The 19,556-nt window shown below is 50.9% G+C and overlaps 1 protein-coding gene and 1 long non-coding RNA gene across 2 annotated transcripts in view; one reads left to right on the forward strand and one right to left on the reverse strand.

The window, feature by feature from the left end:
- Positions 1 to 157: 157 nt before the first annotated feature.
- Positions 158 to 19,556, reverse strand: part of LOC149120983 (uncharacterized) — a 110,264-nt gene continuing 90,865 nt past the window's right edge. Inside the window, exon 3 of the long non-coding RNA XR_016225278.1 lies at positions 158 to 318. This is a non-coding gene — a long non-coding RNA (uncharacterized LOC149120983). The remainder of the gene's footprint in view (positions 319 to 19,556) is intronic.
- On the forward strand, positions 2,751 to 19,039 carry LOC127482683 (cocaine esterase-like). The gene is made up of 8 exons (XM_089320086.1): positions 2,751 to 2,793; positions 5,974 to 6,178; positions 7,439 to 7,580; positions 8,231 to 8,334; positions 8,445 to 8,575; positions 8,707 to 8,792; positions 17,276 to 17,374; positions 17,623 to 19,039. Exons 1-8 carry the CDS (start codon positions 2,751 to 2,753, stop codon positions 17,977 to 17,979), a joined length of 1,167 nt encoding a protein of 388 aa, XP_089176212.1. The 3' UTR covers positions 17,980 to 19,039.

The raw sequence follows: 19,556 nt of genomic DNA on the forward strand, positions 1-19,556 counted from the left end.
CCAGGGTCCACTTCCCCTGGGGTGCCCAGGCTGCTCCTCCTTCCTGCAGGGAGCCTGATGTTTCCTACACTCAGGCTGACTCCCGGCCCCCCGCCCCACTGCTGTCACAGGACCACACGTACCCTGCTGGGTCCCCAGACTGGGGACCTTTCTGGGCCTAAGGGTCTTACATTTTATTCAAGGTTTTTGTGCCAATGGAGATGAGAAACCGATATGTCACCGGAGGCAAGGCCGTGGAAGCCATGGCCTCCTCGTCTTCACACAAGGAAGAATTCAGGCAGGAGACAGAGAGCAAAGGCTTTCTTGGGGACAGGGCATCTGTCAGGAATGAAGGGACAGAGAGAGCACCCAGTCACTGGGACCAGGGGAGAGCGAGGTGACAGGGATGAGTGGAGTGAATACACCTGGGCAGGCCAGGTGGGGCTCAGCAGGGAGGCAGAGGGTGAGCACAGTCTTTTTGGACTCCTACTTTTTTTTCTTTTCTTTTTTCTTTTTTTTTTTTTTGACAGAGTTAGATGGTGAGCGAGCGAGCGAGCGAGAGAGAAATAGGTCTTGCTTCCTTTGGTTCACCCCCCCCCCAAATGGCCGCTACGGATGGCGGGCTGTGCCGATCCAAAGCCAGGAGCCAGATGCTTCTCCTAGTCTCCCATGGGGTTCAGGGCCCAAGCAGGGCCATCCTCCACTGCACTTCCGGGCCACAGCAGAGAGCCAGACTGGAAGAGGGGCAACCAGGACAGAATCCGGCGCCCCAACCAGAACTAGAACCCCATGTGCCGGTGCCTCAGACAGAGGATTAGCCAAGTGAGCTGTGGTGCCAGCCAGTGGACTCCCTAGGTTTCTAAGGGAGCCTGTTTACCCACCTCCCCTGCTCCTCCAGGACACGGGATGGGGAGTCCTCGTGGAAGAGTTTGTTGGGTGAAAATTATTAAATTCCTCGGCAGATTTGCTGGCATGGCAGAGCAGAGGGGCTTCCCTTATGGCATCTGTGAAGGTTTTGTCTGTGAAGGTTTTGTTGCCTCGTGTTAGCAGGTCAGGTAACCCATCCGGTCCTGAGGAGGGAGTTCTCCCTGGAGCTTTCCTTGGGGGAAGGGCAGGGACACCTGGGAGGTTATCAGGGTCTGGGCAGGATGTGAAGTGCAGGATGCTGGGCTTCTGGGGCTTCCACAGCAGGTGCTGGGGTTCAGGCCCTTCTCACACACACTCAGAGGCTAAGTTTCTGACCTCCTACATGACAAAAGCAGCAGCAGCCACAGGCAGTGCACAAAAGCAGCTTTGATTGCAAGGAGAGAGAGCGTGAGCACACCTGCACGCCTACTGAGGGCTGCCACACACGGAGAGACCCTCAGCAGGAATGGGCCAGGGTTGCCAGGAGGAAGAGAGGAAGAGGCAGCCCAAGGAGGATTCCCAAGCACAGCCAGGGGCAGAGAGGGCCCTCCCCTTTCTCTTCCCAGGGGCGGTGCCCTAAATGCATAACCCAGTGGGGTGGGATCTCACCTGTGGGAATACGGAAGGGATTGCTATGGCCCCTCCATCCAGAATTTCTCTTCCCTGTTTCCATCATGGCTTCTCCTTCCTGGTCCCAGCTGAGGCACAGCTGCATCCTGGGAAAGTGGTGTAAAAGACTGACAAGCAAAGGGATAAAGTTACAATGCAGGGCTGGCAAAGTTCCAGCTCCCGAATTCCCGTTGTTCTCCTGCCTCGTTGCCAGGTATCAGGACCAGCAGGTTTTCACTGTCAAGGAGAGGACAGAACTGTGTCTCAGAAGAAGCTGGAGACACAGCACACATTGGGTTTACCCTTAGTTAGTGCCGTGGTCACTGCCTCTCAAAACCTGGACCCTGAGTGAGCAGGGAGGGGATGGGCAGAGTCGGGAAAGGATGGAGGAGGGGCCTGGACCCAGTGGGCACCCAGCCTGGAAACCAAGGAGGAGCTTCCAGGATCCGGGACAGTGACACCTGCCAGCCTTGGCTCAGGTGACCCCTGGGGCAGGGGCTGTGGCACAGAGCAGTAAGCCACCATCTGCAGTGTCTTCATCCCATGTAGGCACAGAGCCAAGCCCTGGCGGCTTCACTGCCGATCCAGCTTCCTGCTAATGGGCCTAGGAAAGCAGCAGAAGGCCCATGTGCTTGGGCCCCTGCACTCACCTGGGAGACCCAGAGGAAGCTGCTGGCTCCTGGCGTTGGACTGACCCAGCCCTGGACGTTTGAGACTGACCCTGTAGATGGAAGATCTCTCTCTGTGTCTCTCTTGATTTTTAACTCTGCCTTTCAGATAAATAAATACATCTTTATAAAAAATAGATTCTCAAAGAAGGCCTCCAGGGTGTCCAGTCACAGCCCATTGCTGCTTGCTGTCCATCCCTACACTATCCTGGAGTCAGCCGGTGAGGACAGTAAACTTGGTGACTCCAGGACTGAGGAGAGGGATTGGACACCCAGAGGAGCCAGGAGCCAGGGGGGGAGGCAGGAGCCAGGGGGCGAGGCAGGAGCCAGGGGGGGAGGCAGGAGCCAGGGGAGGAGCCGGGAGCCACGGGAGGAGCCCCGCCTGGGACCCCACCAGGCCCTGTCCTCTCAGTCCTGCTCTCCTGTAAGGCCCCAAGCCCCGCCCCCAGGGCTTGCCCCACCTATTCCCTGCTTGTCCTGGGCTGGGCCAGGGTCTGCCCCTGGAGGACTCCAGGCAACCTCTGGGCACAGTGCAACACACTGCCTCAGACCATGGGGACGCACCAACAGGGCACGCGGAACGGCGCCATGGCCTGCGGGCTCCTGCTGCTCCTTCTCATCCAGGCACGTGGTGAGGATCCCGCGGTGGGTGACAGGAACCCAGGTCCCATCTGCCCAATCCCTCAGTTAGAGCCTGCGGCTGCGGGAGAACAACACCTGGCAGCTGTAGCTGGCAGAAGTGACAGTGACCGCCCCTGAGGCTGGGGAGGGTCGGGGCTGCCCAAGGCTCCAGACACAGAGTACTGAGCCCAACTTATGGGCTCTGAGCAGCGCGCCTCTTGGTTGGCCTCCCAGAGACAGGCAGTGGCATAGGCACTGGGGACGTTCCCTGGGATCGAGGCTGCAGGAGCAAGTGACCCCGACATAGAGGAACCTGCCCTGGCACCATTTTTCTCCAGGGCTGATGACAATTGGTAGAGAAGCTCCCTGCCCCAAGAAGGTGGCCAGTAGTAGTAACTGGACCTGACAATGCAAAGCCCCTGATGCCAATCCAGAAGCCCATCTGTAACCCAGGGTCTCCTCTGACCCCGTGCGCCTGCCAGGGACGTTTGCAGGGCTAAGGTTCCATGGTGAAGGTGACCCCACCCTAGAACCTGGCATGTGTTTTATCGTGATTCAGCCCACGTGGGTATCACCCATGGGGTGTGTGCTTGATCCTTTGTCTCCTCATTCTAAAGGCCCAGGTCTCTAACCCCACCCTCTCCCTATCTAATCCCCAGCACAGGCCCCACTCCTCCTCCTCCATGCTCACCCACGGGCTCCCCGCCTGCCCTGCAATGCACAGACTCTCCCGGCGACCAGGACCTTCCAGGCAGATCGTCTCCCCCACATCACTGTGGTTCCTAATAAAGTAATATCTGGGGCTGGGTCCCCACGCAGAGAGGGAGCAGTTGTTCCCCAAGGTCCCTGGGAGTCGCGGTGCGTGTCCGGGGCAGGAACCGCGGCAGCGTCTGCACGGAAGCCGCCCCTGTCCTCCGTGGACTCTGCTGAGCTCAGCTCACTGTCAGCCTCACAGCCAGAACTGCCGCTGCAGGCAGCGCTGTCCTCCATGGTTGGGGCAAACGACAAGGACAAGGTCGGGACCAGCTCAGGACAGAGGCGCTGTTTACTCACCGCTCCGGGGCCAGGCTCTCCTCTCCCTGACCCAGGGGCCCAGAGCACCCTTGTGGCCGGGCATCGCCTACTGTGACATGGGAGGTTCCTCCCGAGGAGGAGTCAGCTTCCATGGGCTGGGGATGATTGATTTCTGCTGCTTTGAAGGCAGAGACACAGGGAGAGGGAGAGACAGAGTGAGAAAGAGCTCTCCCCTCCACGGTCTCCCTCAGACGCCCGCTGTGTTAGGAGGGGAGCATCCCAGCGGCCTTGCTACTGCTGCTCCAAGTGTCTGCCCGACAGTTGGCACTTCCCTTGGGCTTCTACCGAGGGTGGGACCTGCAGGGCGGGTGGAGCTCCAGCTTAAGTGTTGCAGGACTGCCCGTCGGGTTCCCAGAGCAGGTGTCCCGTTTCCCTACAGTAGCGATGCGCAGAGGCCCCCTCCCCACCCCCGCGCCCGCGCTCTGCACCCCTGTGCGGTTGCCATGTGTGCTGAGTCTTCCTCACGCTTCAGCTCCCCCTCTGCCTCACTGTGCTCTTCCTCCTGATTCCTGTGTCGAGAAACCGGTGTACCCCTGGCTCTCTCTGGAGGGGGAGGACCGTCCCTGTGGTGCCTTCTGGCCATTCCTCTGTCCCCTCATCCTGTGTACACAGGAATTGTACCTAGAGGTTCCGTCAGGTTCAGCTGTTAGGGTTCTGCTGCTGTTTTTTCTTGTTTAGGGAAGACCAGCATGTGGTGCTGAGTCCTCACCATAGAACATCTTGACCTTTTCAAATCTGATTCGTGGCACAACATAGGTCATGAGGGGCCGCATTGGGAGCAGAAGTGGAGCCACCGCTGGGGACGCCCCAGCCCTGAGCCCTGTGCCCGGGTCCCGCCTTGGCACCTCCTGATTCCAGCTTCCTGCTGACGTGCAGGCTGAGAGGCAGCAGGGGGGCTCCAGAACTGATCCCTGCCTCCCACTGGGAGACCCCGAGAGAGTTCAGGGCTCCTGGCCTATCAGGGCCCCGTCCCAGCTGTGTTGGGCATTTGGAGAAGGAACCAGCATACAGGACATCTCTGTCTCTCTGTGCGTGTCTCTGTCTACTTTCAATGAATGAATAAAAATTACAAACAAGAGCCACTGAGGTGTCAGGTCCCACTTGCTTCCTCATCACTTGTGTGAGATCCTTGTCTGTGGGCACATCCTTAAAGCTTCCTGCTGATGCGTGCCTGGCACCTGCTGATTCATTGGTAGAAACTCTTTACTGATACATTGCCTTCCCCATTCGGTGACTTCGTCACCTCCTCCCTGGCTGGTCCCCAGGTCAGGCTGTGCTTGTCCTGTCCTGGGCACAGTCACCTCCCTCCTGCATTCATGGCACCAATGCCATCTCTTTTAGAGAGCATGCTTTGTTTTGCTTTTTAAAAAATGATTTATATTAGACAATGATGTAAAAATGTTTTGTATTGTCTTTAAGATTTCTTATTTATCGGAAATGCTGAGTTTCAGACAGAAAGGGAAAACAGATCGTCCATCCTCTGATTCACTCCACATGTGTGCATAACAGTCAGGGCTGGGCCAGTCCAAAACCAGAAGCCATCCAGGTCTTCCAGGAGGGTGCAGGGCCCAGGCGCTGGGGGATTCTACTGCGTCCCCAACCCATTAGCAGGGAGCTGGATCCAGGTGAAGCAGCCAGGATGGAACTGTGTAGGGGATGCTGGCCATGCAGGCTCTGGGTGCACCCGAGCGCCACTACACCGCCCCCTAGAGGACGCTTCCTTTCTTCCCTTCTTGTGGCCTGGAGCATGAGCCTCCTAGCAGGGGAGCCTGGTCAGTCTGGTGCTCACAGCTCTACCTCCTGTGACCGAGGGCAGTCAGCAGAAAGGACGCTCTCCTCGCCCCCAGGGCTGTCACCTGCGCTGACTCCTAGTGCTCAGGGAGGGTGCTAGGTCCCAGGAGCCTCGGGAGCTGTGGGATGTCCTGGGCTGGGCAGGGACAGCACTGCTGGCTGGGAGATGGGGGAGAGTTTCTCATGCAGGACGTTGGTCAGGTCAGTGTTTGTAGGTCCGAGGTCTTGGCAAGGCTGAGGTGCTGATGCCAAGGAGAGGCCACAGTAGCAGTGTGGGAGGGCAGCTCATGGGGAGGCCCCACCCTCTGTACCTCTCTGCCCACAGGCCAGGACTCTGCCAGCCCCATCCGGAACACGCACACGGGGCAGGTGCGCAGGAGCCTGGTCCACGTGGAAGGCACCGATGCGGGCGTCCACACCTTCCTGGGAATTCCCTTTGCCAAGCCACCTCTGGGGCTGCTGCGCTTTGCACCTCCTGAACCTGCTGAAGCTTGGAGTGGAGTGAGGGACGGGACCTCCCACCCAGCCGTGTAAGCGCTCCCAGGGCACAGGGAAGCTCCAGCCCTGGGGTGGGAACGGTAGCCCTCTAGACGCTGGGTCAGGCACAGTTGTCTGTTCACCCACATGCAGTCTGTTTTCCCGCCGTGTTCAGCAGATTCCCATGAGCCTTTTTCCCATGAGTCATCTATGGCTCCGCGAGGGTGGGGTAGGGGAGGTGCAGTGGCTTTGCCAAGCTCCTGGCTCTGGCTTGGCATTCGGAGGGCCTCGGCTCCAGGGTTGAAGAACGAGCAGAGACTCTTCAGTCGGGGCGCTGTCCCCAGGACGGGTTCAGGGGGCTCCTGGAGGCAGGCAGCAGCCCCTGACTCCAGCAGCAGATCCTGCAGGTCCCTGAGGAGGGCAGCGGTGGTGGCTGCCTGGGGACAATGTCCAGAGTCACTGAGCCAGGTGCCTGTGGCCAAGAGATTTGTTTTTTTAAAGATTTATTTATTTATTTGAAAGTCAGAATTACACAGAGAGAGAAGGAGAGGCAGAGAGAGAGAGAGAGAGAGAGAGAGAGAGAGGTCTTCCGATCTTTGGTTCACTCCTCAATTAGCCACAACTGCCAGAGCTGCACTGATCCAAAGCCAGGAGCCAGGAGCTTCTTCAGGAGTTCCCACAAGGGCACAGGGGCCCTCATGCTTGGGCCATCTTCTACTGCTTTCCCAGGCCATAGCAGAGAGCTGGATTGGAGGGGGAGCAGCTGAGTCTCGAACCGGCGCCCATATAGGACACCAGCACTGCAGGCGGCAGCTTTATCTGCTCAGTGCTGGCCCCGGGATTGGTTTTCTCCTTAGGACTGGAGCCTGTGTTGGGGTGAGGAGGCTCCCGAGAGTGTGTGTGTAGGAGGGGAACGTCCCACTGCCCTTCCAGGAGCAGTTCCATGTTCCGTTCCTGCAACCCCTGTGTGTGGGCGGTGCCCTGTTCCAGGCCTGAGTGGGGACCGGGCTACAGCAGTGAATGTCATCACACATCGTCAGCGGGTTTCCCCAGAGTCCCCTAAAATCAAGGCTTCCCAGCTCCGAGGCAGTGGGCTCCAGAGCCCTCGACAACACTGAAACCTTCCCAGAAACCCACAGCAGCGTCCCAGAGCCTGTGGCCTACAACTTGGCGGGAAGAGACATGGAGAAAGGTTGTGTGTGAGCAGGGCATCGGGGAGGGAGGACCGAGGTTGCAGGGAGAAAGTCCAGACCCAGGTCCGGTTTGGCCCCAGCTGGCCCCTGGACTGACTTTCTCACGTGGGCGGTCACCAGGTGTCTGCAGGACATTGCTGCCATGAATACACAGGCTCTGAAACTGGTGAATCTGACCCTGCCGTCCATCCCCGTGTCCGAGGACTGCCTGTACCTCAACATCTACTCGCCTGCCCGTGCCCGTGAGGGCTCTGACCTGCCTGTGAGTGCGGGGCAGGGTCGGCCGGGGTGGGGGGCATTGCCTTCTGCTAGAAGATGAGAAAGCATAGGATGGGAGGGGCCACACGGCATGTGATCTGCTGAGGAGCCTCTCAACATCAGCCAAGAAATGCTTCTTACCCAGGTGGGCACCTGACCCTGAGAGAACGAGTCTCAGAGCCTAGGGGCTCCCGGAAGTCAGAGGCTGTGGCCCTGGGACAGACCTAGGACCCACCCAGCTGGCTTGTGCCCAGGAAGACCACTCAGGGGCCCAAGGCCTGCACTTGGAAGTCATCAAATACCAAGCCATGGACTATCTGAGGGTCAATGATAACAGTAAAGTAATCGAATCCAAGTGCACTCATGGGACACTTTTGATTAATATCATGTGGGACAACCAGGGGGATACCTATTTCCTTGACACCTCACAAGGAGTTCTGGGAGTAATGGAACCAGGCTTTAATGCACAAAGTGGAGCAAAAAGTATGGAAGGCCAGCTCCTCCTGCTGAAACAGGGCCCAGGTCCTGCCCCCTGCTGGAGCTCTGTCTCCATGAGCAGGTGCACCGAGCCAAGTGCAGGGTAGTCCAGGTGGCAGCCCAGGTGAGGTTTAGGCTGCGTGGGAACCTTGTGGTATTGGCCTTGACTTTCCCCAGGTGATGGTGTGGATCCATGGGGGTTCACTGGTTATAGGCTTGGCTTCCATGTATGACGGTTCTGCGCTGGTGGCATTTGAGGATATGGTGGTGGTCACCATCCAGTACCACCTGGGAGTCCTGGGCTTCTTCAGGTGAGACCAGGGCTGGGGTGGGCCCTGCAGGAAGAGTGGCACCAGGAATCCCAGTGACCCCTGTCCCTGCCACTTCTCAGCACTGGAGACCAGTACACCGCCAGCAACTGGGGCTACCTGGACCAAGTGGCCGCGCTGCGCTGGGTCCAGCAGAATATCGCCCACTTTGGAGGCAACCCTGGCCGGGTCACCATTTTCGGCGAGTCTGTGGGTGGCCTGAGTGTTCCATGCATGTGCTGTCACACATGTCCCAAGGACTCTTCCAGAGAGCCATCCTGCAGAGTGGGGTGGTCCTGCTCCCCCGCTTCATCATGAACCCCTCTGATGTGATCCCCACATGAGTCCCCTGCACTGCAGAAGCCCCAGCAGCTTCTCCAGGACCTGTGGCCTGTGACTTGATGGGAAGAGACATGGGAGAAAGGTCGTGTGTGAGCAGGGCATCGGGGAGGGAGGACTGAGGTTGGCAGGGAGAACCTGGAGATCCGACCTGCTGCCTCACCTCTTGTCTCTTAGCGCCTCTCTTACTCTGTCTATTCACTGAGCATAGCAAGGACCACCAGGGAGCCTCAGACCTGGCGCCTGCCCAGATTTGTGAAGGGTGGGGGTGTCGGCTCACACAGCTCTGCAATTGCAGTGATGGAGTTTGCTTGTGCCCTGCCACGCTGTCACCCTGGGGACATCCAGGGTGGCACAACCATCTAAGCAGCTGTGCTGGTCACTCTGACTGGTACCTGCGAATTTAAGGGAAGTTGGGGCAACATCAAAACTGCACAATCAGGGACAGCGCTGGGACTTAGTGGGTGGAAGCTGTGTCCTGCAGCCTCAGCCCCCATATGGGTGCAGGTTCGAGTCCTGGCTGCTCCACTTCCTATCCAGCTCCCTGCTAGTACGGCTGGGAAATAGCAAGGGCCCAAGTCCTTGGGTCCCTGCATCCATGTGGGAGACCCAGAAGAAGCTCCTGGCCCAGTCCTGGCTATTAGAGCCGTTTGTGGAATAAATCAGCAGAGGGACCATCTCTCTCTCTCTCTCTTTCTCTTGCATGTGTGTGTCTTGTTTGTGTCTCCTCTCTCTCTAACTCTGCCTTTCAAATAAATAGATAAATACTTATAAAACATTCATGGAGGTGGAGCCAAGATGGCGGAATAGTAAGGGCATGCACCGATAGTCCGGGAAAATTTAGTTTAATAAAAGGGGAGTTACGGTAGCCTCAGAAAAAGAACCAGGAAAATATTGCAGAGGAAACTCTCCTGGATCGAGTGGCTGTGAATCGGAGGACCTACTGGGAGAACAAGGTTGCCCACCGCGTGGAAGCCGAGCCGTGGGAGCCGCGGGAGCCGCGGGGTCTGTGCGCCAGTGCAGGAAGGGGAGTGCATGTCACACAGACGCCAGCGGGGAGAGTTGGGACGTCCAGGGCTCCGAGTCCACACATCGGCGCTGGAAGGGGAGGTGAGCTCAATAACCCAAGACATTGGTGGGGAAACAGGGGTCAGAATCTACAGGGGAACTGGAAAGTGCAGCAGACTCACTACCGGAAAGAAGGAAAAAAAGGTTGGGGTTTCTCTCTCCCCCAACCTTGCAAAGGTTGCAAGGCTGCAAGGCTTGAGTTTGCAAGAGACAAAGAGCAGGCCCCCTCTCTGGATTTACATAACAACAGCGGAGAGCTAAGGAACTGAGTCACTACAATTCAGTAGCCTAGGCAACCCAGTGGGAGTCCAGAGGAGAAACGGAGCCTACACAGACTCTTTGGGTAGAAGCCAGAGACTGGAAGCTAAATACCATCAATTCTGCACAGCCGTGCCGTGCGGTATTACTTACCCCCTGAATAAATAAAATAAATACATAAATAAATAAATAAATAAGAAAGAGAGAGTTTTACCACGCATAACCTGAGGGTGTCACCTTTGCACACCCGTAACCAGGAAGAACCAAGCAGAGCTCTCAGGCCACACCCATCTCAAGCCTCCAAGGCTCCTCCAACAGCAGGCAGTCCACTTAACACGGACATAGTATAAAATAAAATAAAAAAAATTAAAAAAAAAACGCACAGTGACGAAAGAAGAATTAACTATGCCAAGCAACAAACACAGAAATCGAGGGAACAAGATCAACGATGACACTATGATGCCTCCAAATAAACAAAACACCCCAAGCCAGGATTTTGAAGACGATGAGATAGAAGAAATGCAAGATACGGATTTCAAAAAAAAAGATCATTTAGAAGTTTTCAAAAGCAAATCCTTGAACTACAGAAATCCTTATTGGACAGGATTGAAAATCTCTCTCGTGAAAATGAAATTTTAAGGAAGAATCAAAATGAAATGCAGAAACTAGTAGAACAGGAAAGTGTGATAGTGAAGAGAAATCAAAATGAAATGAAGAGCTCAATAGATCAAATGACAAACACACTAGAAAGCCTTAAAAACAGAATGGGTGAAGCAGAAGAGAGAATATCGGACTTAGAAGATAGAGCACAGGAAAACATACAGTCAAACCAAAGAAAAGAAGAGGAAATTAGAAATCTAAAAAATATTGTTGGGAATCTACAGGATACTATTAAAAAAACCAACATTTGAGTTCTAGGAGTTCCTGAAGGCATGGAGAGAGAGAAAGGATTAGAAGGCCTTTTTAGTGAGATACTAGCAGAGAACTTTCCGGGTCTGGAGAAGGACAGAGACATCCTAGTACAGGAAGCTCATAGAACCCCCAATAAACATGACCAAAAGAGATCCTCACCACAACACGTGGTAATTAAACTTAACACAGTGAAACATAAAGAAAAGATCCTAAAATGTGCAAGAGAGAAACGTCAGATTACTCTCAGAGGATCTCCAATCAGACTCACAGCAGACTTCTCATCAGAAACACTACAGGCTAGGAGGGAATGGCGAGACATAGCACAGGTGCTAAGAGACAAAAATTGCCAGCCCAGAATATTATATCCTGCTAAGCTCTCATTTGTGAATGAAGGTGAAATAAAGACCTTTCATAGCAAACAGAAATTGAAAGATTTTGTGGCCACTCGTCCGGCCCTGCAAAAGATACTTAAAGATGTGCTACACTCAGAAACACAGAAACACGGCCATCAATATGAAAGAAGGGAAAGGAAGAACACCACCAGTAAAAGAGCATGGGAAGCTCAAAGCATATACTAGAAAATATCTCTGGGAAAATGGCAGGGCAAAGTCACTACGTATCAATAGTCACATTAAACATTAATGGTCTGAATTCTTCACTTAAAAGACACTGATTGGCTGATTGGCTCAAAGAACACAACCCAACTATTTGTTGCCTACAAGAAACACATCTCTCTAACAAAGAGGCATGCAGACTGAAAGTGAAAGGTTGGAAAAAGATATTCCATGCCAACAGAAACCAAAAAAAAGCAGGTGTAGCCATATTAATATCAGACAAAATAAACTTTAATACAAAAACTGTGAAAAGAGACAAAGAGGGACACTATATAATGATTAAGGGATCAATTCAACAGGAAGATGTAACTATTATAAATGTATATGCACCTAATTACAGGGCACTGGTCTATTTAAAAGATATGTTAAGGGACTTAAAGGGAGATTTAGATTCCAATACAGTAGTACTGGGGGACTTCAATACTCCACTCTCAGAAATAGACAGATCATCCGGACAGAAGATCAACAAGGAAACAGCAGATTTAATTGACACTATTGCCCAAATGGATCTAACAGATATCTACAGAACTTTCAATCCTACATCTAAAGACTTCACATTCTTCTCAGCAGTGCATGGAACCTTCTCTAAGATTGATCACATACTAGGCCATAAAGCAAGTCTCAGCAAATTTAAAAGAATTAGAATCATACCATGCAGCTTCTCAGACCACAGCGGAATGAAGCTGGAAATTAGCAACTCAGGAAACCCCAGAAAGTATGCAAACACATGGAGACTGAACAACATGCTCCTGAATGAACACTGGGTCATTCAAGAAATCAAAAGAGAAATCAAAAACTTTCTGGAAGTAAATGAACGTAACAACACAACATATCAAGACTTATGGGATACAGCAAAAGCAGTATTGAGAGGCAAATTTATAGCAATAAGTGCCTATACCAAGAAATCGGAAAGGTACCAAATAAATGAGCTTTCAGCGCATCTCAAGGACCTACAAAAACTGCAGCAAACCAAACTCAAATTTAGTAGGAGAAGAGAAATAATTAAAATCAGAGAAGAAATTAACAGGATTGAATCCAAAAAAACACTACAAAAAATCAGCCAAGCGAGAAGCTGGTTTTTTGAAAAAATAAACAAAATTGACACCCCATTGGCCCAACTAACTAAAAAAAGAAGAGAAAAGACCCAAATCAATAAAATCAGAGATGAAAAAGGAAACGTAACAACAGACACCACAGAAATAAAAAGAATCATCAGAAATTACTACAAGGACCTGTATGCCAGCAAACAGGAAAATCTATCAGAAATGGATAGATTCCTGGACACATGCAACCTACCAAAATTGAACCATGAAGACATAGAAAACCTAAATAGACCCATAACTGAAACAGAAATTGAAACAGTAATAAAGGCCCTCCCAACAAAGAAAAGCCCAGGACCAGATGGATTCACTGCTGAATTCTACCAGACATTTAAAGAAGAACTAATCCCATTTCTTCTCAAACTATTCAGAACAATTGAAAAAGAGGGAATCCTCCCAAATTCTTTCTATGAAGCCAGCATCACCTTAATCCCTAAGCCAGAGAAAGATGCAGCACTGAAAGAAAATTATAGACTCATATCCCTGATGAACATAGACGCAAAAATCCTCAATAAAATTCTGGCCAATAGAATACAACAACACATCAGGAAAATCATCCACCCAGACCAAGTGGGATTCATCCCTGGTATGCAGGGATGGTTCAACATTCGCAAGTCAATCAATGTGATTCACCACATTAACAGACTGCAAAAGAAAAACCATATGATTATCTCAATTGATGCAGAGAAAGCATTTGATAAAATTCAACACCCTTTCATGATGAAAACTCTAAGCAAATTGGGCATAGAAGGAACATTCCTCAATATAATCAAAGCAATTTATAAAAAACCCACGGCCAGCATCCTATTGAATGGGGAAAAGTTGGAAGCATTTCCACTGAGATCTGGCACCAGGCAGGGATGCCCACTCTCACCACTGCTATTTAACATAGTTCTGGAAGTTTTAGCCAGAGCCATCAGACAAGAAAAAGAAATCAAAAGAATACAAATTGAGAAGGAAGAAGTCAAACTATCCCTCTTTGCAGACGATATGATTCTTTACTTAGAGGATCCAAAGAACTCTACTAAGAGACCATTGGAACTCATAGAGGAGTTTGTCAAAGTGGCAGGATATAAAATCAATGCACAAAAATCAACAGCCTTTGTATATACAAGCAATGCCACGGCTGAGAAAGAACTGCTAAGATCAATCCCATTCACAATAGCTACAAAAACAATCAAATACCTTGGAATAAACTTAACCAAGGACGTTAAAGATCTCTACGATGAGAATTACAAAACCTTAAAGAAAGAAATAGAAGAGGATACCAAAAAGTGGAAAAATCTTCCATGCTCATGGATTGGAAGAATCAACATCATCAAAATGTCCATTCTCCCAAAAGCAATTTATAAATTCAATGCAATTCCAATCAGGATACCAAAGACATTCTTCTCAGATCTAGAAAAAATGATGCTGAAATTCATATGGAGGCAAAAGAGACCTCGAATAGCTAAAGCAATCTTGTACAACAATAACAAAACCAGAGGCATCTCAATACCAGATTTCAGGACATACTACAGGGCAGTTGTAATCAAAACAGCATGGTACTGGTACAGAAACAGATGGATAGACCAATGGAACAGAATTGAAACACCAGAAATCAACCCAAACATCTACAGCCAACTTATATTTGATCAAGGATCTAAAACCAATTCCTGGAGCAAGGACAGTCTATTCAATAAATGGTGCTGGGAAAACTGGATTTCCACGTGCAGAAGCATGAAGCAAGACCCCTACCTTACACCTTACACAAAAATCCACTCAACATGGATTAAAGACCTAAATCTACGACCTGACACCATCAAGTTATTAGAGAACATTGGAGAAACCCTTCAAGATATTGGCACAGGCAAAGAGGTTCTGGAAAAGACCCGGGAGGCACAGGCAGTCAAAGCCAAAATCAACTATTGCGATTGCATCAAATTGAGAAGTTTCTGTACTGCAAAAGAAACAGTCAGGAGAGTGAAGAGACAACCGACAGAATGGGAAAAAATATTTGCAAACTATGCAACAGATAAAGGGTTAATAACCAGAATCTACAAAGAGATCAAGAAACTCCACAAAAACAAAACAAACAACCCACTTAAGAGATGGGACAAGGACCTCAATAGACATTTTTCAAAAGAGGAAATCCAAATGGCCAACAGGCACATGAAAAAAATGTTCAAGGTCACTAGTAATCAGGGAAATGCAAATCAAAACCACAATGAGGTTTCACCTCACCCCGGTTAGAATGGCTCACATACAGAAATCTACCAACAACAGATGCTGGCGAGGATGTGGGGAAAAAGGGACACTAACCCACTGTTGGTGGGAATGCAAACTGGTGAAGCCACTATGGAAGTCAGTCTGGAGATTCCTCAGAAACCTGAATATAACCCTACCATTCGACCCAGCCATCCCACTCCTTGGAATTTACCCAAAGGAATTTAAATTGGCAAACAAAAAAGCGGTCTGCACCCTAATGTTTATTGCAGCACAATTCACAATAGCCAAGACCTGGAACCAACCTACATGCCCATCAACGGTAGACTGGATAAAGAGATTATGGGATATGTATTCTTTAGAATACTATACCGCAGTAAGAAACAACGAAATCCAGTCATTTGCAACAAAATGGAGGAATCTGGAACACATCATGCTGAGTGAAATTAGCCAGTCCCAAAGGGACAAATACCATATGTTCTCCCTGATCGGTGACAACTGACTGAACACCAAAAAGGAAACCTCCTGAAGTGAAATGGACACTATGAGAAACGGTGACTTGATCAGCATAGCCCTGACTGTTAATGAACAACTTAATACATTATCCCTCTTAGTATTTTTTTTGTCTGTTCTACTTAATATGACCGGTTTAATTCTGTAATTATCACACAGTTATTCTTAAGTGTTGAAAATTAACTGAAATGTGATCCCTGTTAAACATAAGAGTGGGAATAAGAGAGGGAAGAGATGTATAATTTGGGACATGCTCAAGCTGACTTGCTCCAAATGGTAGAGTTAGAAACATACCAGGGGATTCCAATTCAATCCCATCAAGGTGGCATGTACCAATGCCATCTCACTAGTCCAAGTGCTCAATTTCAGTTCACAATTGATCATAATGAAAGGACTAAGAGTCAAAGGGAGCACATAAACAAGTCTAGTACCTGCTAACACTAACCGATAGAATAAATAAAGGGGAGAGTGATCCAACATGGGAAGCGAGATACTCAGCAGACTCATAGAATGGCAGATGTCCTAAATAGCACTCTGGCCTCAGAATCAGCCCTAAAGCCATTCGCATCTGGCTGAAAAGCCCATGAGAGTATTTCAGGCATGGAAAGCCAAGACACTCTGGCAAAAAGATCTCTGTGAGTGAGATCACAGTGGAAAGAACAGGTCTTCAAAGAAGGAGGTACCTTTCTCTGAAGGGAGGAGAGAAACTCCACTTTGACTATGACCTTGTCTAAACAAGATAAGAGTCGGAGAACTCAGAGGGCTTCCGTAGCCTTGGAAACTCATGACCGGAGCATAGGGAGATTACTGATGCCATAGACAGGAGTGTCAATTTGTAAAGTCAACAACAGGAGTCACTGTGCACTTACTCCTCATGTAGGATCTCTGTCCTTAGTGTGCTGTACATTGAGATTTAATACTATAACAAGTACTCAAACAGTATATTTCACTTTGTGTTTCTATGGGGGTGCAAACTGTTGAAATCTTTACTTAATACATACTAAACTGATCTTCTATAAAAAAAGAAATCATCAATTCCCAACTTGACTCTCACTGGGATTAAACATGACAATAGGTCTGGTCTGATTTCATCATCATTTAAAAAATCATCTATCATTTTTCACTTTATGTTTCTGTGTGGGAGCAAATTGTTGAAATCTTTACTTAATGTATACTAAGCTGATCTTCTTTTTTTTTAATTTTTAATTTTTTTTTTTTGACAGGCAGAGTGGACAGTGACAGAGAGAGACAGAGAGAAAGGTCTTCCTTTGCCGTTGGTTCACCCTCCAATGGCCGCCGCGGCGGGGGCGCTGCGGCCGGCGTACCGCGCTGATCCGATGGCAGGAACCAAGAGCCAGGTGCTTTTCCTGGTCTCCCATGGGGTGCAGGGCCCAAGCACCTGGGCCATCCTCCACTGCACTCCCTGGCCACAGCAGAGAGCTGGCCTGGAAGAGGGGCAACCGGGACCGAATCTGGCGCCCGAACCGGGACTAGAACCTGATGTGCTGGTGCCGCTAGGCGGAGGATTAGCCTAGTGAGCCGCGGCGCCGGCCACTAAGCTGATCTTCTGTATATTAAGATAATCGAAAATGAATCTTGATGTGAATGGAAGGGGAGAGGGAGTGGGAAAGGGGAGGGTTGCGGGTGGGAGGGAAGTTATGGGGGGGGGAAGCCATTGTAATCCATAAGTCGTACTTTGGAAATTTATATTCATTAAATAAAAGTTAAAAAAAATAAAAAAAATTCATGGAATTAAATGATATATTTATGTTTAAAAAACTACACAAATAGCATACAATTTCCTGTGATATCTGGGGTGCACCTGTGCGTCCCCTCCAGGGATCTTGGGTAAATTCCACTCCCTCCCTGCAAGGATGTTACTGCCCCTGCTTTGTCCCTGTACAGATGGTGGCCAACCTGTCTGCCTGTGACCACGAGAACTCCAAGGCCTTCGTGGACTGCCTGCGGGGCAAGAGTGCAGAGGAGATGCTGGCCATCACCAAGGTCAGGCTGAGTTCACAGGGGATGGCGGGAAGGGGGGCAGAGGGCCCGAGTGCCCATCATACTTCCTGGGCCAGGCACCTCATTTCCATGCCTCACTGTCCTCATGGTCCTGGGTGGGAAGTGGAGGTGAGGACATCCCAGCCTCTTGAGGGTGGGTGTGAGCGCACTGGGCTGAGCCAGGGAGGGGTGGAAGGCATCAGAGAAGGTCTGGGACCTGACCCTGTGCCCTGACTTGAGTGTCCCCTCAGGCCCTCAAGATCATCCCTGCTGTGGTGGACGGGGCCTTCCTGCCCAGGCACCCCCAGGAGCTGCTGTCCTCAGCCGACTTCCAACCTGTCCCCTGCATCATTGGTGTCAACAACGATGAGTACGGCTGGATCATCCCCTCGGTGAGGCCTGATTCCAGGCCACTGTGTGTCCAGCATGGATGGTGGGACCACCAGCTCCAGAACCATCCAACCCAACCTGAGACTCTCCTCTCACTCCCAGAGCATGGGCATCCACGACCAACAGAATGGAATAGACAGAGGGACAAGCAAGCTGTTGCACAGAGATCTTCGAAACCGATGGTGGGGCTCCCCGATGTGGGGCTGACGCTAGGATGAGGTGTTGCTCTCCTGCTTCTGGAAACCCATTCCCCACCCATCCTGGCCTGCAAGGTGGCCTTGCAGGACCCCAGATAGGTGCTCAGGGCTGCACTTGTCTGGGATAGGCTCAGAGTGACCTTGCTGCCTTCCTGACATCTGCAGTAACCCCAACAGCGAGGGCCTGCTGCACTGGCCCGTGTTCGACCAGGACGAGCGATACCTGCAGCTGAATGTGCAGCCTGTAGTGGGCCAGGCCCTGAAGGCCCACAGGCTCCAGTTCTGGACCCACACCCTGCCCCAGAGGGTCCAGGAGCTAAGGGGCGCTGAGCAGAAGCACACAGAGCTGTAGCCACCTGTGTTGAGACAGCACAAAAAACTCAGGAGAAAGTGCCCGCACCACCCGCAGGGACTGCCGGCTGAATCCTCCATCCACCGCCATCCGCTCAGCCGGCACATTCAGCATTCATGAAGCAAACGTGCATGCAGCTACAAAGGTCAAATCAGATACTTAGCGCTCTTTGCTTTAAGGATCTTTGAACTCTGTCTTCTAGTTCTGTTGACATACACGATAAGGAGTAAACTTCATTCACCCTACCGTGACCTAGAGCTCTACAACCTCTTGCTTCCAGCTGTATTCTGGTAACTGTTACCCGACCTCTGCAGAGGCTTCTCCTCCTGCCTCTCCTACCCGCTGGTGACCACTGTTGTTCTCTCTACTGCTACGGGGTCAACTTGTGTAGCTTCTACAAGTGAGTGCAGGGGCCAGTGTTGTGGTACAAACAGTTATGCCACAAAATGGGATGCCTGAATCCCATATGGGTGCAGGTTTGAGTCCTGGCTGCTCCATTTCCAATCGAGCTCCCTGCTAATGGCCTGGGAAGCCAGTGGAGGATGCTCCAGTACCTGGGCCCCTGCACCTGCATGGGAGACCTGGAGGAAGCTCCTGGCTCCTGGCTTTGGATCAGCTCAGCTCTGGCCTCTGCAGGCATTTCGGGAGTGAACCAGCGGATGGAAGACCTTTCTCTCTCTCGGGCACTACCTCTCTCTGTAACTCTTTCAAATAAATAAACATAAGTATTAAAAAAAAAAAGTGAGTGTGAGCATGGTGCTTGTCTCTCTGCGGCTGGCTATTTCACTCAACACAGTGTCCTCCGTGCAAACACATTGCACAAGTGAGAGGATTTCACTCTCCTTTATGGGTGAGTCACACCGCATTGTGTATGTACCACAGCTTTACATCTTCATCTGCCCATCAACACGCAGTGCTTCCACAGCTCGGCTATTGCCCACAGTACCGCAGTGAACCCCGGAGCGCAGGTGTCTCCTTGACATGCTGCTTTCACTTCCTTCGGATATTCGCCCAGGATCAGGAATTCACCTGGTAGGTGTGTGTCTAGCTTTTTGAAGACCTCCCTAGATTCCAGCTAACCGTGTAGAGGAGGTCCCCCTCCTCCTCGTCGTCACCAGCATTTATCATTTTTGTCCTTTTGATGGTAGCCCTTCTAAGCAGGGTGAGATGGTTTCTCGTTGTGGTTTTCACTTGTATTTCCTTGATAACCAGTGATGTTAGCTGCTTTCAGAGTTTTTAGATTTTG

This window comes from Oryctolagus cuniculus, chromosome 18 (genome assembly GCF_051225735.1).
Source record: "Oryctolagus cuniculus isolate XC-2025 breed Fujian yellow rabbit chromosome 18, ASM5122573v1, whole genome shotgun sequence".
In the NCBI taxonomy this organism is placed as follows: domain Eukaryota; kingdom Metazoa; phylum Chordata; class Mammalia; order Lagomorpha; family Leporidae; genus Oryctolagus; species Oryctolagus cuniculus.